Raw genomic sequence first — 27,705 nt, forward strand, 5'->3', positions numbered from 1 at the left:
AAAAGCAGCTGAAGCAAAGCCTGAATTTACCCTGCTGGACAGCCTGTGGAGATGCAGCAAAAAAAAAAAGAGGGAGAGAAAAGTTGGCAGCACTGAAACCCGCTGGCTTGTAAGACAAAAAAAAGTACGTATTTGTATTTATAAAGCACATCATTAAAAATGACAACACAGAAGCTGTGTCCAAGTTTATTAACGTGGATGTAGGCAGACTGGGCTAGAATCAGAAGGGAAGGCGCCTACATTTATAGCCTCCCCTTTTGCCACCAAACACACTTATAGCAGGTTTGGACTGAGCACGGGTCCGTCACTGTAAGGATGTCTGTATCGTCTGAGCCGCGTGAGGCCTTAATTAGAGAGGTTTGGGTTGGGGGCGGCCCGCTGTGCGTCCCTGACCCCGCCGGGGGGGTGACCATGACCCGACACACAACAGGGAAGAGAAGACCGACTCGAGCCGACTGACTTTGTCCTCTGACACCGCCATCACCCCAGCCAGAGAGAAAGACACAGAGAGACAGACAGCTTCAGCGAAGAAAATGTTGGAAAAGACATGGTCAGTTCCCTGTATGTGCTGGCAATTTGTTTACAATCCAGAGTCAGTAAAGCAAACTTGATCATAACATTCGTATTGAAAATATGAGCCCTGTGATCATATTTCCTATTGTAATCGCTGAATTAGAAAGCTGTATAAAGTTTTCACCATGTCATAATTTACAGTGACAAAATTAGTCGTGAAAGTAACTGTTAAATACGTAAATTCACTCTCTTTAACTGGTTTAATTGTGTTTATTTCTCCCCGTATTTTATGGTCATTTTAATTATTATATCATTTTCTCTTCTGTTAGGCTTTTGCAACAAAAACATGAAATCTGTGAGTTATTATAGGAATAGAATCTGGAATCTGCCTTTTTTTCTGTCACCTGCAGCAGTCTATACTCAACACTGAATGAAGAGCGAAGAAGTGAATTCTTATGAATGAGGGATCTGCTGTTAAACGTCTACGCTCTTCATAAACAACCAATAGTTTTCCAAATTGCCCGTAGAGAGAGTAAAATACATCTTTATGTGCAGGGCTCTTTTAATGACTTCACATTTCTCTAGGGCTAATGTTTTCAAAACCAATTTTTTTTTTTATCAGTGTTGGAAATGGCGTAGCGTGTATTTTTGCTGTACCAGCTGTGACACTGTGAATGATGAACAAATTGCCAGCACATGCACCGACCTTCAGAGAAATGAAATCATTGCTGTTAAACCTTGTATCCATTAGAAAATGCCAGCTATGCTTCACAACGTGAAAACATTCCGTGATGATGTATGGATCAATAAAATGTTTGAAAAGCAAATTTTGCAAGTTTTTTTTTTTTTTTTTTTATCAAGTTACATGGATGTTTTTCTTTTTTTTGTATGTCAACATCCTAACTGTAGCCAGCTGGGCCAGTGTTGGCCTGTTGAGATGTTTGATTTGGCGTGCCAGAAACCTACCCCAACAACACTCTTTCACCTAATGAGAGAAAGCTTATTTTTATACAGTATTTCATTTAAATAAATGGAAATATAATTTTGTCATTTCAGCTCGACTGTAAAAGTTTTGCAATAATGTTTTATATATTTCTACCTTTGAAAGCTACTTTCATTAGTTGCTTAATGTTTAGTCTTTTTGGCCTTTGGTCCAACACAAACACTGCATTTCTGCCCACAAAGACAAAAACTTTGCGCACCCCTTTGGCTTTTGTTCAGCTGCTGCTTGTAAAATAATGGCAAACCAAACAAGCTGTTATTCATCTACAGGAGTAAGGAACGGACCTCTGGATCTGTCAGTGACTGAGGGTAAGGGTTTGTTTTCTTTTTCTCGTAACACCACTGTTCATGAGATTACAAGTTTTTTGTTTTACAACCAAAACAGTGAATCAGGACGGGCCTACAGCGAGAGTGTGAGACCGTGTAAAAGTGAGAAGTGGTGAGGCAGCAGACAGAGCAGGGTGTGAGCAGGAGAGTCGTGTGCTCATGGTGGCGTGGGGATGCCAGCCCAGACACGCCAGCGTGCCAGCCCTGAAAACACTTCGCTACACACAGACGGCAGACCCGAAAACCCAGCACGGTCATCTCTTCCGTCTTCCAGAGTTTGTCAGACTGGAACATGCCTCCGTCAATGCACGAGTTCTCACACGGCCCCTTTCAAACCGAGACAGAGTTTGTCTGTGATTATGATAATGCAGAGGTGTGAGGCAGGGAGCAGGTGTGTGTTCGCATGTGTGTTGGCACAGGTAATACACAGCAGGCATGTCTGCACCTCCTCTAACGTTCTGCTGCACGTCTGTTTTTGCTTCCTCCATGGACAGAGAGTCAAGCATTGAGGTGAGTCAGGAACGATAACAGGAAAAGGGCCAAGTCAGACACTTCACTGCAGCAATGTGATGTCATGCGCACACGTACACAAAGGCTATAAAACCAAACATTTCTGAGCAGCTTAGACACACAAAGACTCTCTTACATAAAGAAAGAGAAAGTATCCAAAGTGGTAGAACTGTGAGATTCCACTTTTTAAATAAAGTATTTATAAAAAAAAAGGGGGGGGGGGGACTCCTAACAACCACACAAGACCTAATAAATAAATAATCAGATCATGAATATTCATGTGGAAATGATTGAAATATGGAAACGATGTATGCATTAGCATCAAGTAAATTTAACTCATCGCTTTTTCAGTGCACATTAAGGGTGGGCAATTCTGCCCTAAAATTATATCACAATATTTCAGGGTATTTTTGTAACGATATAAACAAAATACTGAAAAATATTTTATCAATTTAAATATATTAAAATATATATATTTATATTTTATCAAAGTCTTGTTTCCAAAAACAAAAAAAATCAATAAACCTTAGGTTATTTTATAAACAGCAATAACTCAATCATTTAAACAATGATATCAATGTTATTAGAAATGATATAATCGCACAGCCCTAGTGCACATACCAGTTCAAACATACAAACACCCAGTGTTCTCAGTGTAACATTAGGTGTTAGTCCACCCACACCTATACCAACGGTGTAGTCTCATTTTCAATCTTATCAGTCCATCTTACATCTTACAGTCTCTCCCTTTGTGAGCAAACAATCCATCCAAGTATCAATTCATCTCCAAATACCCAAGTGTCAGTTCAAGGAAATCTCGATATCAGATGAAAAAACAAAAAACAAAAACGAATTCCCACATCTATCTATGTCCAAAGAGAGCTATAGGGGTCTGATTCTCTTCACCCCACTCCACGCTCTTTCACTTCACTTTTATGCATGGCTGATATGGGCAAACAAAATCACAAAAATGAACTACAATGCCCATTTTTTAAGCTAATGCGTTAAAATTAGAAAAATGTGCCTCTATTGACAATAACAGCCTTCTTTCTCTGTCCTTTTTTTAAATAGTAGAACAACCTTGTAAATGTCTCTTTGGTAATCAGTCTAATCACTGCCCTTAACTCAGCTCATTGTTAAAGCCCACAACTGGGATAATAAAGTAACACCAAGAAGTTCACCAGGAAGAACACACACACACACACACACACACACACAAACACACACACACACACAGAGTGATCGTGGGCAAGCTAGTGATGCGGAAAGATCTTTGAAGCAGTGCTTGGCGTTGTTTGTAATTACCCCAGTTTACAAACCAGCGCGTTACTATGTGTGAAAAGTCTGCAAGCAATTTGTGGCCATGGAGGGAGCAGAGGCTCAGCACAACATCCCTCCATGTCCCAGTGGACCCTGAGAGGTGCTGGGGCTTCACAGCCTTCAGGCACGTAACGGCACATTCCAACCTCATTGCCGGCACCGCATTAACGAACACTGCATTTACAGGCTTCCCCCTGCAACAGACCCACTCCAGAGACCCTCCACCAGCAGATCACACCTGAGCTATGCTGTGCTGTACTTACTGCACAGCACACCTGGGTACTCCTGTAAAACAGACAGTCAATCACTGCATTAAACTAACACTAGCACGTGTTTATCGTGTTTAACCCTAAAATCACTGATCCAGGACCAGCTCCGCTCTATTAACCCTATGGAAACAGAGGCCTCGTACGTGGGCCCACACAGGTAGTCACTTTTATAACTATATACATATCTCAAATATAAATGTTTCACAAAATTCATATTTGGATTCAATATAATACAGTGACATTTCACTACAGTCAAAAATATAGAGTGCCTGAAAGGCTAATCAAAAAATATTTGCATTTTCGGTTCATGCAATCAATATTATAATAAAAGTATGATATTTTATTGTACTTCACTACAAATGAGCCCCTAATTATTAAGAGATATACATTAAGATGATTAATATGAGGTAAAGGGGCAATTACATGTTCAGAATAAGGAGTTTCTGTCCACACTGGGCTTGTTTGTTCAGTTTTTAGTTCGTGTAACATTATAAATGTTGTCAAAAGGGGGAAAAAAGGTCCTAGATCATCACGTTTTAGATGTGTACCCTCTTGCTGGTGACCCACTGTTTCCAAGTGTTCTAATGTAAAGTGAAGCCATGCCGTGTGATTACAGTAAAAGAGCTATAACAACACTGAAGTGATCGTAGCTGTGGATTATTGCAGTGTCTAATCCATAGCTAACATCACTTCAGTGTTATGGTGGTACAACATTGCTATGATACCATGCATGCCTGCCCTTTACCTTCCTTATCGTATCTAACAGGATGTGCATAAAGACTGCAGTGCAATGTAAACACAGTTATAGCTCGCAGACAGAAAGGTTTATAAAACAAAACAAAACAAAACGTAAAACAATGCATGGCTTGTTAGATTTGTAAGCTGATCAAAAATGCCATCTAGAAACCTGTGCTTGATTAAGTCTGGTCTGGGCTGTTAAAACAGTTGTGTGTGTGTGTGTGTGTGTGTATAAAGAGTTTAGAACCTTAGGATGCATCCAACTGCCTCAAATGAAAATACTGAATGCCAACAAAACGTCCCTATCCATAATCCATCTACCTTACTGCTGGCTAAGAATTTTGGGCCACCACCTCTTGTGTGTATTAGGTGCGAGACTGGAGTTTGCACGCGTGTGCCAGCGGCTGGCTTTGCCGTGACAGTCAGACGATGCTCTAAACGGGGCTGTTTGTTCACTGCGTGAAGTTCCGTGGCCTAAGGTCACACTGTCGGGCTAAAATATTCACCACGGCACTTCGGGCCGCTACGGAGGCCACAACAATACAACTTATTCAGCTGATAAAGGCGGATAAAGCAACAGCCAAAACAGAAGGAGGGCTGGGCAGATACATAAAGAGAGAAAAATAAAAGACTTGCAGGGCAGAAAGATGAGCGGGGTTCTTTATGTAAATAGCCTGGCAGTCTTTTGCTTAATTTCATTTGTTCAATATCTGTTTTCCTCATACAATCCGCTTGCTGTGTCTCTGACAGCTACTGGTAAATCTTTTGTACCACGATGAGGCGCCGATCACAGTTAAATCTGAACAAAAAGGAGAAAAAAACCTCCAGTGGTAGAATTTATTGGCTGTTTATTATTCCCCTTCTGGCCGAGCTGCTTTGATGTGCCGATAGCATTGTTATTGCAGCATTATCAGAAATCTCGAGCCTACTTAACTTGGGTCTGATTTCGACATACCACAAAGTTATCTGCATGGGCCGATGCGCGCGGCTGGCACTGCTCTGATTTTCATGTTCATTGAGATTCAAGCTGAGGCTTAGCATTGTCGGGGCTGTAGAGAATGGCAGAGTTGAGGGAAAACCTTTGAAAGCGCAATTAGCAGCACGTATCAGCACCAACCTTGAGTGTTTATTCACACGTGGACCTGCTACTTTGAAGTGCCTTGAAGAATTAAATAACTTACAAAAGGAACCATTGTTTTTTAAATCTAGATTGATATAATGGTGAAAAAAGAAGCTGCGGGATTGCTTTGGGGGCAAATAAAGTAGGGCATCAAATGTCTAGGTTCAGCTCCTACCACACTGACCATCTCTGTTCTTTTCAGTCAGCAGAGCTCTGACATCATCTAACGACGCCAGCCTTGCTACACACTGCTTTTCAATGGACAAAGGATTGTCCACATTGTGTATAAACTGGTCCCAGACCTAACTTTAACTGATTGCAGCCTGTATTTAACCCCTGCTTCTACCCCTAATTTAACTCCCGTACTCTGCACTTCACTTCATGTGTGACGTAGCAGGACATCCAGATTGCCCTTTGTGGTTATTTCACATCTCATTGTTTGGAAAATGTCACAATGCTGGGTGGGCTCTGGCCTTGACCAGGGCTTTCTCATTGGCTCAGGAAGAGAAGGTTCTGGCAAACCCATTGGCCGGTGTCCAAAACCTGCTTATGACATCAAAGAAAGCAGCAGTAGATGAGATCACATACAGCTCCATCTCACACCACAATTTGGGTATACGGTATCATTCTGACCACTGGATATCCAAACAGAGGGAGAAGGTGATGATACGCTACAGAGCAGCAGGGAAATGTGGGCAGCGAGGATAAACACAGCAGGGTCCACTGCAAGTTTGCTGTTTGGTGAAATTTGAGTCCCGGGCGTCTGTATCGTAGACATCCAAAACACAACTCAATGGATTCAATTGCATGATCCTTTAACTGTTCATTCCAATAATTAAGAGTTGTATATATTCGGGTGCTCAGACGTATGAGGAAATCACACACGAGCATAGAAAAATGATAAAGTAGGACATGGTGCCCTTCATTAGCTACTGAGGCTAGCCCTAGTCTTCTGAGCTGGTTATGCAGGCTTCACAAAACCTTATGCAATAATTCATAATATAGAATCTTCATTTTTCCCCATTATATATTCCATTCAACATTTAAGTATTTAGTTTTCATATATTATGGCGATATAAATGATTATGTTTATATATTTAATGTGGTTTTGGGCTTTACATTTCAAATACACGACGTTGTCCACAGTCCATAACAGAAATAAATCAGAAATGCTAAATCTTTCACATTGGCTTTGAAAGAAGGTGTGTGTTTAGATCCTGAAGTTTCTGTTTTGTGATTGATGTTTTAATAAAGTTATGTCCTTATCTTATGATTTTTTATTTTTTGTCAAAAGGCCTGTAACAATTTTGTTTCTCTGGCTTTAACTTATTAAAAGCACAAGCTTTTTAAATGTGGAAACTGAATGAATGATTTGGACGCTCTAATTCAAATATGGAACCTCTTGAGAATCAATGCACTGTGAACTTTTAGTATTTCTCCAGGGCACAGCTTATATTTTTGTCTCTATTTCACTTCTATTTAAATAGTTCTCCACTCCATTTATTTATTTATTTAAATACAGAATTTCAACACAATCATTAAAATGCGCTCTGATATTTCATGATGCACTGACTCTCTTCAAAAAGGATCATAACAAAAGCAGACCGCTGCGAGATCAGAGATGTACACCCCGGGGTGGTTTGCATGGCCGTGTCAGAGCGTGGTTCCCGGACCATGTGCATTCTCACCCAACTCGCAGAAGGATTCACAGACTGTACAGTTGCCGAGCGTTGAACGCTCCGCAATCAAAGAAATAAAGGGGCAATCTAGCACACAAACAAGAGATTTCCCCATCGCTGCTGCCAACACAGCCGGGCCCTCCTCTCACAGAACAAGGGATGCACTATTGACTAAATCCCACCCCCCCCCCCTTCTCCTCCTCCTCTTCCCTCCCTCCCACTCTACTATTTTTCTCTCTTCAGTCTCCCCCTCTGCCAGTCTGTGAGGCGCAGTGCCAACCCTTTCCACCGCCGGGCACTCTGCCCTGCCCTTTATGCAAATGCTTTAGCGCCGGCCCCAACTCACAACCCTTACTGTCTCCTCTCTGCTGTGGCTGCTCTGTTCCCTCTCCCTCTCTCTTTCGCTTTCTTTCCTTCCTCTTGTTTTTCTTATACCTTTTCATCATCGTTTTTATCACCACCTACAAGAACTCACAACCCTTACTGATCCCCTCTGCCGCGCCTGGGCAGCCCACGCTCTCTTACTTTTCACACGGTGGCTCCTTTCCCCTCTCTCTCTTGCTTTGCTTGCATCTTTTCATTGTCACATTTTACAAAGGCCCTGTGAAAATGCTCAACTATCCGAGTGTCATATCTGAGTAGCTCCAGTTCGGCAGGGAGCGGGGAAATAAGACGTGAAGGTGGATCTTTCAGAACAAAACAAATTTCAAAACTTAAATGAAATGAGCAGATCTATTTTACATGGTGTGATTTCACCATGAACGGGTAAATAGAAAGAGTCTGAAGTTATTTGAAATGAAATACGCTTCCAATGAGTTTCCTCCTTTGAAAAAGAGTTTATTAAAGATATGAGGTTTATGTCTTTAAGTATTTTGTCTTTGTTTTAGGGGTTTTTGTTTGTTTTTGTCACTCTTCCATTTTAATAAACCTCCCGGGCCGTTAAAGAACCACACACAGACCAATACCTTAGGTTCAGTGAAATCAAAAATAAACAAACAAACAAAAAATAAATCTCCTCCATGATTTAATTCCAGTTTCCTGGCCTCTCTAATCATCTCAAACCAACATGAGAGGTGTCAGGGCAGTCTGAGCAATATTCTAAGAAGGATTTTTACTTTCCGAACCGCAGTCTGAGTGTTGATCAAGACCCAGAGCCTGTTTGGTGGGACACAGTATTAAACACACCAAATCCAGTCCTGTTGATGTGACAGCAATATTCTTATTAAGTTTTAAATAAATATTTAATTTGTCAAAGAAATGCCGGATCCGTTTTTCAACAGCTTTGTGACTAGTGTTATTACATTATTGACTGACCCTTGGTTTTGGAGGCTTCTGGTCTACGCGACTGGACGCGGTGTAATAGGGTGGGGGTCATGGATTGTCTCATAGTTGTGTACACAACATACAAATTAAAGCCCATTGTAGACTAATAGAGAAAGGCATGTGTAAATTAATGTGCATGTCTGATATGTACATCTATAAAGATGAGGCACTGCCTTGAAAAACTTATTGGGGCTGGACCAGAGCATCAGACAGACAACAAGAGAGTGAGACAGAAAGAAATGAGAGAGAGAGAGAGAGAGAGAGAGAGTGTGTGAGAGAGAGAGAGAGAGAGAGAGAGAGAGAGAGAGAGAGAGAGAGAGAGAGAGAGAGAGAGAGAGTGTGAGTGTGTGAGGGAGAGAGGCAAAGACAGACTGAAACAGACAAGCGGTCAAACGTAGTTTCCTTTGGTCCAGACGGAAAGGGCTGGTGGCCTAGGAGTGTACACAAACACCCACACAAACACCCACACGAACACACACACACACACTACTTCACAGGAAATACACACAGACATGTCTGTGCATGAATTAACAAGGGGTACACAGCAATAGAACTGGACGGTGAGAACATGTGCAGAAAACTTACATCATTTTAAAGTGAAATTCTAGCTATAAATAAGTTGCATTATAAATAAATCTTGCAATAAATAATGGTGCATTAATATAAAAGGAAGGACGAAATTCTTTACAATTTAATTTGCAGAAAATTATCGGAAACTCCCGGTAACACTGATAAAGGTCATATTTCACCTTTCCTCAACTGTGCATTTAGATCCGTTTTAGCTCCACCCTTAAATCCTAAAGAATCACTGCTGACTCTCATTAATGTACAGCTCATTAACACCAAGAACTGGATCATTAAGAAAAAACAAATAAGAATAAATACTGAATAATAAGCCGAGGGAGATTTGAGATTAATAACTGAAGACGGAGTTTGAAAACTGACATAAAAAAGTGTGCCTAACTTTTACTTACAGCTTCTTTAAGCGACTCGCCAAGAAGCAAATTCCTGCTCTGCTTAAAGGAAAAAATGAAAGTGACTGCTGTACACAGGATAGAATGGGGGTGTTTTGAGGTGAGCGGTGCTCTTGAACACCCTTTTCCTATCGGTAAATATGACTGCCCACATCCCTTTCCCCTCTTCCTGAGCAAACTTCCTCGCACTGAATTAATAAAGATGCAGCAACCTTGCAGCACCAGGAAACCCGCAAGCTGACAACAGACAGCAGTAGGAGGGTTAAACAAAACAAAACGCAATGGCCAATCCAGGGCCTGAACTATCCCCATGGCGATGCCTCAGGAGACCCACAGCCAATGGGGGACGCAGAAAATGCAAACGGGATGCCTTAAAATCGAAAGAGTCCATTGGTTGGAAGAAACCACAAAAGACACACCTCTTTTTTCAACCGGCCCGAGTTGGCAGACGCAGACCCCAAACTGCACTCCCTGGGATAATATTTTACACAGAAAAGTGAATTAATGGAAAAGCACAGAGAAAATTGCAGCTCGAAATGGCACTGCCACAACAGCCCTTTGCACTTCAACCTGCAATTCCAATCAGGTGCCTCTGTGTTTCCAGAACATCTGAGCATTAGTATTTTATTTTTTTGTCTAGCCAATTGTGAACCGGAGCAGGGCTGTGCCGTAAAGCGCCGGTTTTGGCGGGCATTGCTGCAGGAGGGAAATGAATAAGGTCTTTTTCTTTAAGCTCCCAGATCAGGATTCTTAACTATGGGATTTGGTAGCGGAGTCTCTCTCCCTCTCTCTCCCTCTGGAGGGGAGTAATTGGGTTATGGAGCACAACCGCATCATTGTTTTAACAGTGGAATGATTGTACCGGCCAAAGTCCCACCAGTGACATGCCTCGCTCACGACAAATGTATTTTAAGGAGGAAGGCATCCCTTTTTTCTGGTCTTAGATGCTGTCGTATACTTTTCGTGCTTTGATTAAACCAGAAGCAAAGGAGGGGGCACTGTGGGTCTTGACACTTCTTAGGTACTCGCACTGCCCCTATCTTTGTACAGTGAGTTCAACCTGATTTTCTAGTCCTGGCTGAAATATAACAGACTCGTATCGTTGATTTAATCACACGCTGTTTCTGGGAGAATTCAAATGTCCTGTTTAAAAAAACTCTCTTATTCAAAATGAGTCGAAAAACACTGGTGTAAGAGGAGACCAATGGCGTCCTCTAAGAAGGTATGTGAAGGAATCATTTTTTTGTAAGACACTGAAGAGAAGTTTTCCACTGCGGAAATAAAAAAATAAAAAAATAAAAAAATTCACTGATGGTCACATGGCTTTGAATAGAGCACAACCAACTCTCAACAATTCTAACCAAGGAGATCCCTCTTAAAAATCGGAAGAACACACACCAGTATGCGTTTATGAGCGTGAGGGAGAAGTCTACATTTTCAGCCGTTCGCCACTGCACTTGCCCTCGTGCGTAAGGTTTGCGAGGGGCTTTCTGAAAGACCGCTTGTCTCTGTGCTGTGTGCATTTTCCCAGCTCACATATGGCCTCTATTCCAGACGTATTCATCAGAGCTACGTCAGGCGCTCTGCAGCTGGACCGAAAACAACATGGAAAGAGGGAGAGAGAGAGAGAATGATATTGATTGAGAAAGGGCAGGGGAAGATAGAGCAGAGGAAGGCTGAGAAAGAGGACAACAAGAAAACCAGAGAAACACGAGAGCAGAGACGGAGAGAGAGAGAGAGAATTATATGATCCAACCAATAACAAATCTGCACAAACAAATCCATGGCCCTATTTAATCACCGGCGGCTGTATTCTCATCTGCTCAATGAGCTGTAAGAAATCCACTCTGTCTCAAAATTCGCCGTCAACACCAGAGAGGGGGAGCCTGGAGGAGTCTTAAATTAGCATTACTGTCCTGGCATGTAAACATAAGGACAAACATTCACCCAGCTGCTTCCTGCAGCCACCTCATTCTCTGCGCTTTACTTGAGCCCAAGTCAATACGTGGGATATGACTGGAACCTCAAAAAGCTCCGACTCATGTCGAGTTCTAATTCCGTGTTGATTCTGTACGTTTCTCGTGTTCTAGTGCTGCTTTGGATTTTTTTCTCAAGCGCCTGGGACCTCAGTAAGACTCACATGGGTTCATATTTACAGGAACAAGCCAGGATCAAGAAACTGACATGAAAACAAATGCGCAAGGCTACACTGATGGACACATCCCTGCTTACGATCTTGTCTTTGTTTGGACTTTTCTGTGCACATGGTTAATGTCACTCCGAGTTACAGCGCTACAGAGATTGTGTGTTTGGGCTCTACGATGTTATTCTTGAAACATTCACAGTCTGTGGAGAATACTGAAATAGTCTAAACCTACAGGACGCGAGTGATTTCTCTCCCTCCGTCTCTTTCTCAAAATTATTCACCTTTCACTGAGGTCTTAAAAAAAGCAGGGCTTGGTTCCATGAAATATTGGAACATATTGTTTCTCCGTCAGGACCTGAAAAGAGAAAAGAAAGATGGTTTGAAAAGAAATTATAGGTGGAAAAACCACGGCTGGGCGTCTTGTTAGCTGCGCGTGAAACGGCTGAATGGGGAGCAGAGGCGCAGGCCGCCTCTTAAGCCAACCTGTTTGAAGTGCTGGGCTTTTCTCTGTAAAGTGAGCCGTGGGTATGTTAACACAGGGCCCCACTCTTTCAAAGACCACCGCAATGATATCATGAGCTCACAGTTAGTGTGGGCCTGTCCGTAATTGGTAAGCTGCATTTTAAAAGGTGTGTCACAGCACAACAAATGCATCCCAGAACTGGACAGGAGCAGCAATGCAGTAAAGGAAAGACCAACCATCTGAAATTCATTGGATTTAAGGTAAGGCTTGGCCATTAATCAAAAACTAATTGAAATTGAAATTCAGGACTTGGAATCAATGTAATCTTGCCTATAATTATAAAATTGATATTCTCTTTATTCTTTAGTTATGTGTGTCCCCCACTGTGTGTTCGTCCACTTAAAACCATACCACTGCGAATGTAGCCATGTGATTGTGCCCCATCCAATCTGCCACATGGAAGCAACATGGAGGAGAACCTAAACACAGAGGCCAACCGAGCACCTCAAGCAGCTTGTAGCAAAGAAGAATGCTGTGTCTGTCATGTGGGCGTGTTTTGACTAAAGTGAAGATGACAGTGAACATAAAGACGCTGAATGTAAACACAGACAAAAAAAAACCTGTTTCAACAAGCAAAGTTAACAGCACCCGTCTGTTTCGACACTTGAAGCACAATCACGTCATGAATTATGAACCGTGCGTGGCTCAAAATAAAAGAAAGGAACTGACAAGCTCTAAGCAACAGTAGAAAAACATATCCCAGGTTTAGTGCCCGAGACATTTACAGCATAAATTTACAGCACAGCACTGATGCATATTCAATATTCTGTCCTAGTTTACTGTAACTTGATTTTAAACTTTTGAAACTCTTGATAGAAAGTTTGGGACAGCTGCTGGTCTGTGGCACAGCGCTCACTGCTAAACCGTCTGTTGAACAGAAACCGATCCCTGCCCTCCAATGGGCTACAGTGCACTGGGCCTGTCTCAAAAAGGCCTGCAGCCTGTGGCCTGTAACCACAGCCAGCAAACGCTCACAAGAATCTCTCTAGCTCCCTCACACACACACACACACACCCTCTCTCTCTCTCTCTCTCTCTCTCTGTTTGCTCACAGCTGCCGAGCCTTCACTAGGTTCATGTGAGGTAAAGATATGCTATATTATGCAACCACGTATAGATTTTCCACAGCTGGCCGTAAGCCAACTTCCTGCTTGCACGGAGGAAGAGAGAGAGATTGAGAGAGAGAGAGAAAAGGAGTGAGAGAAGACTAGAGTAGTCAGTGCTGTTTTTTTTATTCCCACCAGTGGCTGATTTAAATTTTCCTTTCCCATATGAGCAGCTCTCTAACACACAATGCTCAGTAAAGGAGTCAGTATTACTTTTGCCGCCTCACCGGCCTTTACCGTATTGTTCTGTTTGAAATAAACAGCAAGACTTTTAGAGGTTCTGACAGACCACCAACTACAAGAAAATATATAAGACACAGACCCATCTCTCCCCCACCCCCCCTCAGCAAGCCCCAAGACAGGAAAACTAAGTCTCTGCTGTGTGCTTAACTCCTGAAATGCCTCAGAATGACCGACTCGCTCTCTTGCCCACTCCTGCTCTCTCTCTCTTTGAGCATCTGGATAAAGACTTAAGAGTGATGAATAAAAAAGTATACGACTTCCTCCCATGCTCATCAAGTTAGTGATTTTTTTTCTATAATAATGTGAACTGAGCCCAGTCTATGGGAATCTTTACAAAACTTGGCTAACTTCTGAAGTCCTCTTAAGTTATAATCAAGCTTTAAAACAGACAACATTTACATGTGCGTCGCTGTTGATGCATGATTGCGAAGTCAAATAAAAGGAAAAAATACATCATGAGCATAAGAAGTCACTGCTGGACAGGTCTGACAACCACAGGACTTTGAGCCAACCTCCAGGAACAACCAATTGTCTCCTCTGCTGCTGCTAAAGCTGAACGCTGTTGTGTAGCTATGCCTTTACACATAACTAATTATGGGCGCAGGCAGGTGCAAAGGAAACGTGTTAATGCAATGCATTTGGACAGTCAGACAGTTTGCAGGGGTCGGAGCACACTGCCATATGGGTTAAGAGTCAGCCGAGTTTCTGGCACATGTGGCACTCTGGCAGTGTTACAGGCCGCCATTCCCTTTCAGTCAAATTCTCTCACACGTACAAGCCCACTCCCTTTCTCGTGCACTCACTCAGACACACACACACACACACACACAAACACACACACAACTGTGCTGAGCGGGATGTCTACAATCGCCACCAGATTGACACGGATGAGTCAAGAATGCACACCTGCGTCCCATGTGCTTAAGTGTGTGCAGGTGTGAGAGGTAGGAGTGTGTGTGTGTGTGTGTGTGTGTGTGTGTGTGTGTGTATGTGTGTGTTCAAATGCATTATGCATGAGGCTAGACAGTTCTAAATGAGTCTGTTTAAATGATGGAGAGGGAGGGGGTGAGAAAGAGAAAGAAATACAGACAGATACTGACAGACAGAAAGGGAGGGGGAGAGGGGAGAGAGAGAGAGAGAGAGAGAGAGAGAGAGAGAGAGAGAGAGAGAGAGAGAGATATCTCAGGTTTCACACTTGCCATGTGTCATTGACTGTGATGGAGACGCTATATTGGGATCAAGTCTGTATCAGATATAGGTCAGGTATTTACAGTGTAGACTTCTATTACTAGCAACAAGGTCATACAGAAACATCTCTCTGAAACATCACAACAAAAGCATGGACCTAAACCTATTCAAGACCATTCCTATCACTCACCCTTTAAGCAATGGCTGTGAATGACAATATCACTAGAATATTATATTCATTGTCTGTAACCCATTATCCAGTTCAGGCTCATGGTGAGTCCAGAGTCTACCTGGAGTCATTGGGCGCAAGGCAGGAATACACCCTGGAGGGGGCGCCAGTCCTTCACGGGGTGACACACACTCACACATTCAATCACACCTACGGACACCTACCAATGTGTGTTTTTGGAGCGTGGGAGGAAACCGGAGCACCCGGAGGAAACCCACACAGACACAGAGAGAACACACCACACTCCTCACAGACAGTCACCCGGAGGAAACCCACACAGACACAGAGAGAACACACCACACTCCTCACAGACAGTCACCCGGAGCAGGACTTTAACCCACAACCTCCAGGACCCTGGAGCTGTGTGACTGCGACGCTACCGTGCCGCCCCCAAGAAAAACATATATCTCCAAAATAGCAACTTTACAGGAGAAAGAAAAAAAAAAGCTTACATTTCAATGAAAGTCCAGGTAAAAAAGATTTTATACAAAGTAATTTTGGAGTATTTTGATTGGTCCATACATCATTCAATTTTCACAAATTGTGAAGGACAGCTTCTGTGTTCAAATGATGTCAATTATAAAGTGACAAAAATGGAGATACGTGTTCTCTACGTGACGATATGCAAATCAACGTAACCATTTTAAACATGACTTGTAAACCCTAGAACAGTGGCTTCAGACATCACTGAACACCTCCAGTGTGCCATGTTGGCCTGGGAAGTGTGCTAATCAAAAACAAAGAGCAAACCGATCGCCTCAGACAAAGATGGAACCAATGGAGCACAAAGCCAAAGCAGAAAAAAACTGCCTAGCAACACAGCAAAGCTTCACCAAACCAACGCCAAGCCTGGCAGAGCCATCCACTGCAACCATCCACACCCTTCAATCTACAACCTCTCTCTCTCTCTCTCGGTTAAGCGAGCTACTTAATATAGAAATCCTAATATGGAGAGCGAGAATCGTGCAAAAAGAACACGTACTGTTAACACTGACGGCTAATCAGATAAATGCATGGCGTACAGTCCTTTACAGCTTCACCATCTCGCCTGCCCTTTTAGAAAGGGCCTTCTCTGTTTTCCCACAGATCTTGGTTCTGATCGGCTCCGATCGTTTACTTGCCTCCCGTCCAAAAAAACTGAAAAAATATGTTTCGTGGCTTATGTATATGCAGCCTCAATTATGTAATTTGCGCTTGTGTTCGAGTGTGTGTTCTATAACCATGGCAACAGCACAACATATCAGCAACCGCAGAGCCGCAGTGGAGCTACGGGCACTGCCAGGGCTCTGCCAAGGCCTAATCCATGCCAGGAGTGACATGAGCGAAGGGGAAGGGAGGAGGATACACACACACACACACACACACACACACACACACACACTCACTCACACTGGATATCCTCCTATTCTTCTTGGCTGGAGACTCCCATGGCAATAGCAGCAGGAATCCATTCTCCACGGATACTGGGACAGCTGTGCAGATAGCAAATGAGGAGCGATCGATTCGGGCCTCTCTGTATACGGCTCAAGATAAAAAACTACATGGTGTTTAATTCTAAGCTATATTCCCCTCTGCCAACTCACATCCAATTCAGGCCGCCTTTGTTTCTGCCACCACCTAATACACTGACAGCAAAACAGCATAAGCTCTTTCTGGGATTTATTACCCGACTGCGCACTGAAAATGTGCTCCCTCTGTCAAGCCGAACGCAGAGGTGTCCGTGTTCAAGGGCCCATGAGCAGTTTGTTTGCGCTGCTGAGGCAGAATAACCATTCTCCCTTCGTTTTAACAAGAAAATCAGAGTGAGACTCTAACTGACAAACGACAGTGTCGTTGCTTTTTCGGTCACACAGCACCATAAAAGCTTATTGTTCACAGGTTTTTATTATTGTCGAACCTCTCAACAGGGCGAACAGGAGACGGAGCCGCTGGGTAGAAGAGACGATAGGGACCCGGCAGGAATGAATAAGTAAAAGGAACACAGTGTCCCTTTGCGCGGCTCGCATTGTTGCCGGGCCCACAGCCCCATTACAGCTCTGTGAAACAAGCCCGACCCGGTACCACCGGATAACGCTCGAGACACTGGCTCCGATTACAGCACCTGCCCACTTGCCACATAAATGCACAATGCAGTGATGTCATAGCCTTCCAAAGTGAAACAAGACGTCCCCTTATTTCCGCTCTTAATTTAGTAAACAGAAAATGATGACATTTCAGTTCGTTTATCTTTACAGAAACACGACCCGTCTTCACAGCCACGGGAGAAAACCACACACATCATTCCAGTGTCACATGTAAACAGTGTGAATGAAGTCCTAATGAGGCTTACATTTCACATTACACTTTTATTAAATGTCAGAAAACCAAATGTAATACGATATCTTTAAACACAGTCGGCAAAAGCTTTCGGTCTATTCAAGGCTTTACTGTACTGCACTTACTGCTTCAAATGACCAGGGACTTTAGCTGCACTGTGGAAAAATATGTGAAAACCTAGCTGCCATTCCAACATTAAAACTAAGATGATCCTGAATAACTGATATCACCATTACCCTCACACAGGCTCCAGCTAGGCCCTAACACAGTGAAGATGAGTGAATATTCACAATTCAAACGTAGAGTCAATGAATAAGTGAAACAAGCTCCGAAACCAGCACAGACCCATATCTCTGAGAGAATGAATCTGTGAGTGAGTTGTGGTTAAAGTGTCCATGTGTGTGTGCGTGTGTCTTTAATTCCGAAATGTCCAACATTCTGTTTATTCAGACTGTGGTTCCATCAGATTTTAATCCCCTGAACAGCTGTTCCAACTCATTTTCCAGGCCTGGGGAGCGAGAGAGTGCCGGGCTGCTGGAGACAGATTGAACATTCACATCTCAAAATATGACTAAATGTAGTTTTCAGGGGAAGGTGAAGTATATAGTAGCTGGATGACCTCAGCTAAAATTATCCATCTGAGCAGTGATAACAGCATGCACAGTGCAGCGTCCATGGGCACAGTATCTCCTCCAGAACTAAATCACTAAGAGCATTTTGTTTAAACTTTTAGCTGCTCTTTGGCAAATGTATATTTTGAGGACGACTAGCACGGGCTAAAATAAAAATAAAAACAGAACAAGAGTGACCAAACCTTCATTAGATTTTGGCCACATGGTAAACCGAGGCACAGAAATAGTGTGTTTAATCGTTATTTCAGACAAATACCGTAATAAAATGTGTCGTTTAAACAGAGCGATGACCAAATGTGGAACGGTGTCCTACTGGAAAATGCCCATTAGCTTTAGACGGGCTAATTAGCCTACAAAACATTCGTAAGTGAGCTACTGTAGATTAGCAGCCTGTAGCCTAATAAAAACCTGTATTACTGGCAAACCACATATAACTGTAGCCTAAACATATCAAGCAAAAACAATAGTAAAAGTTGATTATTGAGGCCTAGAGGGGAGTGGAGAGACTGTGAAGCCTGGACTCATTTCACGCTGGGGCCAACATTTCTTTACAACATCCAAGGTTGATTCAAATATCGTGTATTAGACGAGGTTACATTAAATATAAGTGAAGGAAAACAACGGGAAAAGGAAAAACGGTGCGGTAAACGTGTGTGTGAAGCTAGCGAGCGGTCAAACACTGCCGCACGAGGTGAGAGACTGGCGCCATACGGTGAACACTTAACTCACAAAAGCACACTTGTTTAAAGCTTTAAAAAATTTAACAGCTTAGCATCAAAGTGATTTAATGTTTGATACGTACGTCTGCTAAAAAATAATCTCGTCCAAACTAGCAATAAACGCCAATCTTTGTGAACGCAGTTGACCCTTTTTAATAATCACACTGTGTGTTGTTAGATGAACTTACACTAAAAAAAAAAAATTATATAAAAATTTTAAAAAATGTTATGATGCTAACAACTGGGTTAAAAATTGCAATAAAAGGTTTAACGCCTCATAAGGAGCAGCCACAACGCGGAGGCCCTAAAGCAGTCTCACGCAGGAAAAAAGAGACTTTAAAAGAAAAAAGCACCTATACCTCAGAGATAACACACTCTCAATTATTATTAGATCCACTACATTTAACTGTGTTTGAATTACTGAAGGAAAAAAGAAACAAAACTATTCTTTCAATGCTGGAATCCAAAGTCATTCGACTGAAACCCGGCAAAACCACACAAATAACCCAGCTCCATTTTAAAATAAACCTTTTTTTTGTTTTATTGTGAGCAGTTAGTAAATCAGCTGCTTTAGAAAACGCAGGAGGCACGCTCTCCACAAACCAGCAATTTACACAGACCACAGAACAACACAAAAATGAAAAATAAAACAAAAACAAACAGCACAATTTATTTAGACCCTTTCAAAGAAAGAAAACAACGTGATGCACTCAGATGAACACTTTTTAAAAAATACCTGGAAACGTGATAGCACAGAGGAGCTTAGAATTAGGAACCATCAGGACATTTGTTTAACTCGATTACATTTATATTCTAACATCTCAACAAAGGGATGTTCTCCGCTACAGCCCTCAACCCTCGGATTCGAAATGTTGGCTTTCCCTCAACTTCATTCCGCACCATCCCCCGCAACAACACCCTACACACACCACACCACTCCATTCCAGGGAAAGCTTTTATCGCTGTCAATTATTCATCTGATTGTTTACACTTGTTGTCATCCCTGACTTCGCCGATGCATTTTTCTATTATTATTAATTATTTTAACTGCAGTTATATCAGCAAACAAAAATAACGCGAAAGACGTCTGCCGCGGAATTCCACCGCGAGGCTGCGCGAGCAACTGTGCTGCGCGTGTCCTGCGGCGCGAGCGTTCCGCGGCACCGAGGTTCAAAACACTAAAGCCTTTCTGCGTCGCGTGCGTTTCTAACTGCACGAGTTCTGCTCCGCGTGCGTTACCGCTGCCCAACTGGGTTTCTGCTTCACGAGCCTTGGACTGTAGCGCGCGCGTTCTGTGAAGAGGGTTCTTTTTGTTTATTATTATCATTATTTTTTTTTTCACAAGCGTTCTCCTGCGCGTGCTTTCTACTGCGTGAGGTTCTGTTTCGCGCGCTTTAGGTCCGCTGCGTACGTAGAGAAAAAATATCACATGTATTTTTTTAATCCTGATAATTTGGGGGTTAAAAAAAAGAAAGAAAAAAAAAACCTGCAAAACTTGTGTGCGTGTCACGTGCGCCTTTGGTGGTTCTGTTATAAATTATTTTTTAATTAACGGAAAGATCACGCGCTGAATGAGAGCTGCACTGTTTTTTTTTTTTTGTTTTGTTTTGTTTTTTTTTTCTTTTGTTTTTTACTGCTGCAGAACCGCAGTTAAACAAGAATCTCAACACTTATTAATGCCAGAGATCTGCAAATATAGCTTTTTATATTGTACTGAGAAAACCTCAAGGCTATAAAACTGTTGGGCTTTTAAAAAATGCCCGCACAGCAATTTTCTCCACATCCTTTTTATGTATATATATAAAAAAAAAAAAAAAAAAAAAAAAAAAAAAACGCTCTGGCCAAGCCAAGTAAAGCCAGGGGCCATTCTGTAATATTATAATATTGTATATTTGCTTTTCCAGTTGCATTTCACTCACTAATTCTGTTTCATCTGGAACGGAGGTATGCAAGGGTTCAGAGCAACCTAAGCTGGTAAATATGTGGATTTCAGACACAGGAGATAAATCTGGCCTGATCTACTTACTGAAACACTATCTGGGCTTTCAGAATCCCCCCAAAACTAACTAAAAACACAGCAGATGAACGTCCAACCTGTAGACAGTCTGTCTGCCTAAATATTCACGATGACAGTCCTTTCTCCTAAAATCCACTCATGGACACACGCACACACACACACGCTTACACCTTTTTAAAGTTTATGTTCAGAGGAAGTGTGAGTGAAACTATTAACTGCACGTCCTGCTATTAATCCGTTCGACTGATCTCGACCATAAATTAAATAACGTTATATTATGCTGTTTCTCTCAATTACAGAACATAACTGTGAAGATGGTGACTGTCCAAGTGTTTAAAATGGAAAACAGGCCACAAGCTAGCAAGAACCAAGTGCACACACACACACATACACACACACAGACCAGTGGCAGAGGCATAGGAGTGAAACTGTTTTAATAAAACCACTGTAAAATCAGGAATGAATTACACATCTCATGGGGTCTGCCAGCCAACTTGTCCCGCCGATGCCCAAGGATAAACAGCCCCACCATCTCCCAGAATGACTGCCCTAACCAGTGGTGAAACTGCAGGAAACAGCCGTGTGTGTGTGTGTGTGTGTGTGTGTGTGTGTGTGTGTGTGTGTGTGTGTGCCTGCTGAAGGGTGTCTACTATTTGTCACTCACTTGCTGGGCAAGATAAATACTACTATAACCACATCGATAACATGTGTGCCGAGGAGCCACACTCTGGCACGACTGAAGAAACAGAGCCACTGAAGGTGGGCAACAAAACACACAAGAACGTAAACTCTGTAGCTGGTGGTGAGAACCCTGACAGAGTGTATAAAAGTGTGAGTTTAGAAAAGTTAATGAAGGGGAGAGCTTCTTTGTGCTAGACGCAGTGAAATGAAGACACAGAGAGGAGGCGTTTGGATAACTGCGGCATTTCTTAGTAAAAACAGACAGTTTGTGGTCTGTCTGCGTGTAAACCTCCGCCGCATTGCCTTTCCCACACTAACACACACGCAGGACACACACACACACACACACCACTCTGCCAAACTAAAGAAAACTCCTGATCACTCTCACAGCAGCTATAACCCAACCGTACCATAAACAAATTAATACTGCAGAAAATCTACAATACCTTTTCGGCCTTGATTCGAGTTCCTCAGCAGAAAACAGACATGACAACGTGCCAGGATTTGCAAGTGAGCGCAAAGTGCAAATGACAAATCAGACATGTTACAGTGCTGTAATAACAAACATATTCAGCTTTTTAAAAGCAGTAAAATAGCTGCGTCGTGTACTAAATCCTGCCAGACAAATGCAGAACAGACAACAGGACCGGCTACAGTAAGTGGACTGTGACAAAACAAAAAGACCTTTTACAGGAACAGCTTGAAGAACGTATTGAAAGGTGGCAAAGCCAATATCATTAAAAAATAAGGTTATTTGAGCAGGCAGGCAGCCGATGAAGAGAAACAGGAAAAAACTCTAAAAAAAACAAATAAATCGTAAGACTAAGTTTGTTCAATTAAAAGCCATTAATGTAAGCATTTTTTGAGATGTCTAAAAAAGCATTTATTGCTTCTAATAAACGTGAGGCCTGTTAGTGAAAGACGAGGGGAAAAGCCCTGACGCGCAACTGATTTAACAACAATCGGCCTGTTTAGGAAACAAATGATGATAAATGCATTCAAACAAAAAGTTGCGAAAAATAAAAGTGCCAACGGTGAGTTGAGCTATTTTTTTTCTGTCCGTCTGATCTACACCTATCAGAAAGAGAAGTGTTTTCTGTCTGAGGTGTATAATTAGCCTTGGAGAATACAGTAGGCCACAATATGAAAGGTCTGGAGAGAACAAGGACCATCAGAAAAGTTCCACGGCTGGTGCTCGTTTGCAGAACTTTATCCAATCACATTGTGTCCAATCACACTGTGAATACGTCTTTTAAATTAAATTAAATAAACAGTACATATCCAGAGTTGTGTTAAAGTAGAGGATGTGTTCACTAATTAAAGTTCTCATTTGACCAGGGGTGCCCAAACATTTGCACACCAGTGTGTGTGTGTGTGTGTGTGTGCCCAGGAAATGCTCGTGTTGGACGATTATTTTGTCTTAAGTCACAAAACTCATCTGTAAAATGGGCTCAAGTCCTTCACAACTGTGACGTTCAAACCACAGGGCGCCGAGCGACTCGTTTACAGCCGTTTTTTTTTGTTGTTTTTGTTCTTAATTGTGGACTTTCCCTTCCAGTGCTGGCGACTTGTGTCTGTATCAAAAACAAACACGTTAATTTAAATAAAACTCAGGGGTGTGTGGTGTATAAGAGACCGTCGGCGCTCAACTGACATTTGAACGCACTTCACATTCAACGGCTCAGCTTCTAAGTCTCTGTTTCTAACGTCGGAACTTTCCAGAACAATGCGGAGCTCAAGTACCTCAGAAAAGCCAGGCTCGCGCGCGGGGAGCGGTTACACGTTAAACGTTCAAAAACTCGTTAAACGCGAGTCCAAAGTTTGAGTCCGCGCGCCGCCGCCTCCTCCTCCTCCTCCTCCTCCCCACTTTATATCAAACAGATTCGAGCGGAGCGCCATTTTCCCTCTCCGAACCATGTGCGACCAAAAAAGACAAGGCTGTGTGGGGTGGGTACCGTGCCCTGACACTGGAGTGTGACAGAAACAGTACACGGTGAACTCGAGCTGAAGCGGTCACCGAGAAGCAGCAACAAGTTCGCACAAGTGTCAAGCCGGGAGAGAGAGAGAGAGAGAGTTCCTAAACAACAACAAAACCAGAACTGAGAGCGAGGGAAGCGATAAAGGAGAGTTTTACCTGTGTCAGGCAGTACGGGGAGTACATGGTGATTTAGCTTTAGCTTTGAGAGTTGGAGAGCTTATTGGAGTTGGATGGTAGGTCGCTGTGGAGCTGCATTGCAGTCGCTCGCTCTTCTCGCCTCGGCCGCTCGCTCACAGGCTCCCTCTCTCCATGCTCTCAGTGCTAACCCCGCCTAGCTCCAAGTGAAAGCTCCCACCAAAAGTTTTTCGAGGAGGGAGGAGAAAGAGAGAGAGAGCGAGAGAGAGAGAGAAAAAAAACTTTCTCTCCCTCCCTCTAAAGCAGACTCAAACTCTCTCGCTCTGGTTCTGGAGGAGCTCGGGGAACTTCACTGTGTCCTGTGCTTGACTTTGAGGATGCTAAGCTGTACACGGTCAATATTCAAATAAGTTAAAGTAGCAAAACGAGGACTACCCGAATAAATGGTGTGTGTGTGTGTGTTGTGTGTGACTTGTCTTGAGCATTGAGGAAAAAGTCCAGGCTTCTAAGTCTGAACATGTTGAAGGTGAATCACCACAAACTAAGAAAACCAAACCAAACCGCATTCTTTAGTTTAAAAAAAACACACACACGTTGGATGTGATGCAGTGTAGTAACATTAAGTAAATGTCTTCTGCATCCCCTTCAGTCTTAGGTGATTTTCACATTTTCAGATCTGGTACATTTTGCAGTTCTCAGGTCAGTGTTCTGTTCCTCTGTCTGTATTTTTTGAGCTGGAGAGATGTGTGTAGAAGCTATTTATAATTGAAATATTGACTCGTCTCAAAAAAATTAAATCTCAGCAAAGTCCTAAAATGAATAGAGTATAAAAATAAAACCTGAAAAATCCAAAGCACTTCATTGAAACTACACTGTAAATCTCCTTTTTGAAAATCACAAAATTGAAACATATTCGTAGCAATACGTGTAAATACCTTAGCATTTAAATTTTTACAAAATTTCGCGTCTAGTTTAATTTCTCAAACAATTGATCCGATGTGTATCGCGCAAGAAAAGATAAAAAATTCAGTACATATTTTTGAGCTCAGTTTTGGCTTCTGTTAGTCTTATTGAGGTATTAGGTGACCACCTTTTGGTTCAAAATATTATTGCACATTTATATATCCAAAGTGTAATAAGTCTATTTTAAACGTATTGAAATCGAACTGTTTTAAAGTGTAACAGAAATTATTTTTACGATAATTCTGGTGGTAAATTTTAGGAGGTACATTCAACTCTGCTGTAAAATGTGAAAGAGCCAATCATAATAAAATGCTAATAAAATAATAATTATTATAATAATTGGAATAATTGTGGACCACAATGTTGGTTGCCACCATAATTTAGTGTGAATGGACTACACGGCTCAGCACAAGAGCGGTTCAGTTTAGTGTATAATGAATTTAAAAAATATATTCTTTATTAGATTTGTGCAAATAGCTCCACTTTGTGTGGTTCCTGACAATGCCCCTTCAGCGTGGTTCAGTCACGGGGTACACAGCCTCTCATGGATTATTACTTTAATATGGTACGTATTTTGTAATGCACTAGTACAAGCTGATGGTGATGGCAAATGGTGTCATTTTACAAACACAGACTGTGCTCGCAAGATACAAAAATATGTGAAACTACTCCTAGTGTTTGGGGTTATAGAAAAAAAAAAAAAAAAATCCCACATTGCTGATAAGACACGAGATTACATCTAAGATGTCTTATGTACACCATGCAACTATTCAGGGACCAGAACAGACGACAGTTAAAGCACTTTTCCACAAAAAAAAAAGTTGCTCGGTGATGACAAACATTCCTCAGACGTTGACAGATAGGGTTCCTGTCTCGCGCTCGCACAGACACACACACACACACACTCAGGTGGACACCAAACGCCAAATCCTGCTCACTCGTATCAAGAAAAGAAGTGTGGGCATTAAAGAAAAATCAGGCCGTTAAGGGAAAGAAAGCAGAGTTCTGGAGTGTGCGCCTGGGTGGGGAGTCTTGGAGGGGGTGAAGTCATTGTGGGGAAGCGGAGCTGAAATTTTGGAGCTGACACCCGAGGCCTCAGGATTTATGAGGCCTGCTGCCTGCACAGCACCACCGCAAGCCACTGCAGGGGAAACAAAGAGTGAAGCCGGCACTGTGTGGCCAATTACCGCACACGGCCAAGGGAGAGGGAGGGAGGGAGGGAAGGAGGGAGTGCTCGGTCAGTGGCAGGAGAAAATCATGAGGAGTGTGAGTTTGTGTTTGTGTGCGCCCATGTGACTTCAGAACACACCATCTACAGATACTGTAAGTTAATGAGGGCCCTGTTCCTGAGTGGTCACCGGCAGCCAGGTTGACCGCGCGTGACCTTTGAGATTGCATGTATACGTATTCTTAAGTAGGGAGTATGCGTTATTACAGAGAACAACTTCAAAACACTGAGAAGTTGTAAGCAGCCTTTAAGATTTGGAGAGTGTTATTTACTTTGCTGCTTCTAAAGGACGGTGTTTCTGTGGCCAAGGTCTAAACCAGACTGTGGCTTTTATTAAAGTGGTATTAAGGAAGGGAATTTTCTTGACACTCAAGAACAACTTTCACCCAACACTTAGAAGGACTCGTGTAGCATCCCTCCCTGATTGAGCCCAGCATTTAGTGGTCAGAGTGGATGAGGCCAACACATGGCAGAACCATATGCTGGGGCTAGATTAGGAGAGAGCTACCATCTTTTTCACAGGGCTAAGGGTACATGATTGTTGTGCACTAAGCTGTGATAGCTTAGCAGCATCTGTAAGGCGTTAAGTTATTCTTAACTCTTCGGCGTTACGGATCTGCAGTTTGGAGCTGGTTCATGCTATGACTGCTAACATATTAGCAACTAGGCTAAAACCACAGGACGATGACTCAGCGCTTGGCAGCTTAAAACATCCTGTCTGATCTAAGAACAGTAGAAGACCTGTTCAATCAACCTGTGAGTTTCAGTAAGTAGAGAACACTTGACCAACGAAAGTTATGAGGAATGAATTAGGACTTATTATATCTTATATTTTAAGAGTTCTCCAATAGGAGGCCAAAGGGTCTAATGCAGCACCCGGGAGTGTAATACTCTTTGGTATGACTACCAAAAACAAAATAAATAAAATGAGAGCTGGAGCACCTTGGGTAACCTTTTAGATTGCAGTGTCTGGAAAAAAAGATGGCCAAGGAGATGATAAACAAAATAGAGTATTCATTTCTGTCTATAACTAATTTTACTATCATTATTATTATTTTACACAGACAAAACAAAGGCTAAGCTAACTTGTTTGCTATTAGGCTCTTACGCCTAAGATGTATGCTAGATGGTATTTTGAAACTTGCCATAACCTTTTCAGCGAGAAGTTTAATGCAAAATCTAAGTACTCCCTCTCTCTGCCTTGTTCTCCAATCTAAAGAAAGTTGACTCATGTCGCCTGACATCGACGAACCTTGTGATAAGACAGTCGCAGAAAAGCTTACTGCGTTTGTGAAACCGTTTGATGGAAGAGCTTTTCAGGAAGAGCTGCATTGTTTGCTTTCCTTACACGAGTGCATGACTGGCAAAAGCATTTTAATGAACTGACCCAATTCTTTGGGGGGGAAAATGGCTTGGATATGAGCAAGGTATTGTCCGTGGTCCACTGATGGTTGGACAATTCTGGGCCTGGTAAACAGATTAGCTGCGGTTAACCCTGTGCTAAAAACATTTTACTGCATTATTCACAAATGTGGGGAAATGAAAGAGACCATGAAAAGAGTGGTGAAGTATCTACACCTCCTTCTACCTTCTGACTGTTTGGGAATCATCTTTTTTTTTTTCCATTTAACACCATTCAAAACCAGTCCAGAGACAGACTGTCTAGTGCACACCAGTCTCAGGGTCTTCAGATCACTGTAACAGAGCATTACCTCCGTATTCTGGCCTCTTGTTTGAACCCACCACTGTCCCTTTTCTCCTCGTGTGTTGAGCAGAATCAAATGACTGCTGTTAGGCTGATCTTTTTTAATTACAGAATAAGAATGC

The 27,705-nt window shown here is 42.4% G+C and overlaps 1 protein-coding gene across 8 annotated transcripts in view; it reads right to left on the reverse strand.

Moving 5' to 3' along the window:
- nfixb (nuclear factor I/Xb) overlaps positions 1-27,705 on the reverse strand; it is a 159,009-nt gene that overhangs the window by 116,721 nt on the left and 14,583 nt on the right. Inside the window, exon 1 of one of the 8 annotated variants that reach the window (XM_066641783.1) lies at positions 23,709-24,082. The exons of the other annotated variants lie outside the window; for them this stretch is intronic. Within the exon in view, the coding sequence (XP_066497880.1) occupies positions 23,709-23,735 (27 nt within the window). The 5' untranslated portion in view covers positions 23,736-24,082. Of the gene's footprint in view, positions 1-23,708; positions 24,083-27,705 lie in introns of those variants that run through there. 8 annotated transcript variants of the gene reach the window in all.

This window comes from Hoplias malabaricus, chromosome 13 (assembly GCF_029633855.1).
Source record: "Hoplias malabaricus isolate fHopMal1 chromosome 13, fHopMal1.hap1, whole genome shotgun sequence".
Lineage (NCBI taxonomy): Eukaryota > Metazoa > Chordata > Actinopteri > Characiformes > Erythrinidae > Hoplias > Hoplias malabaricus.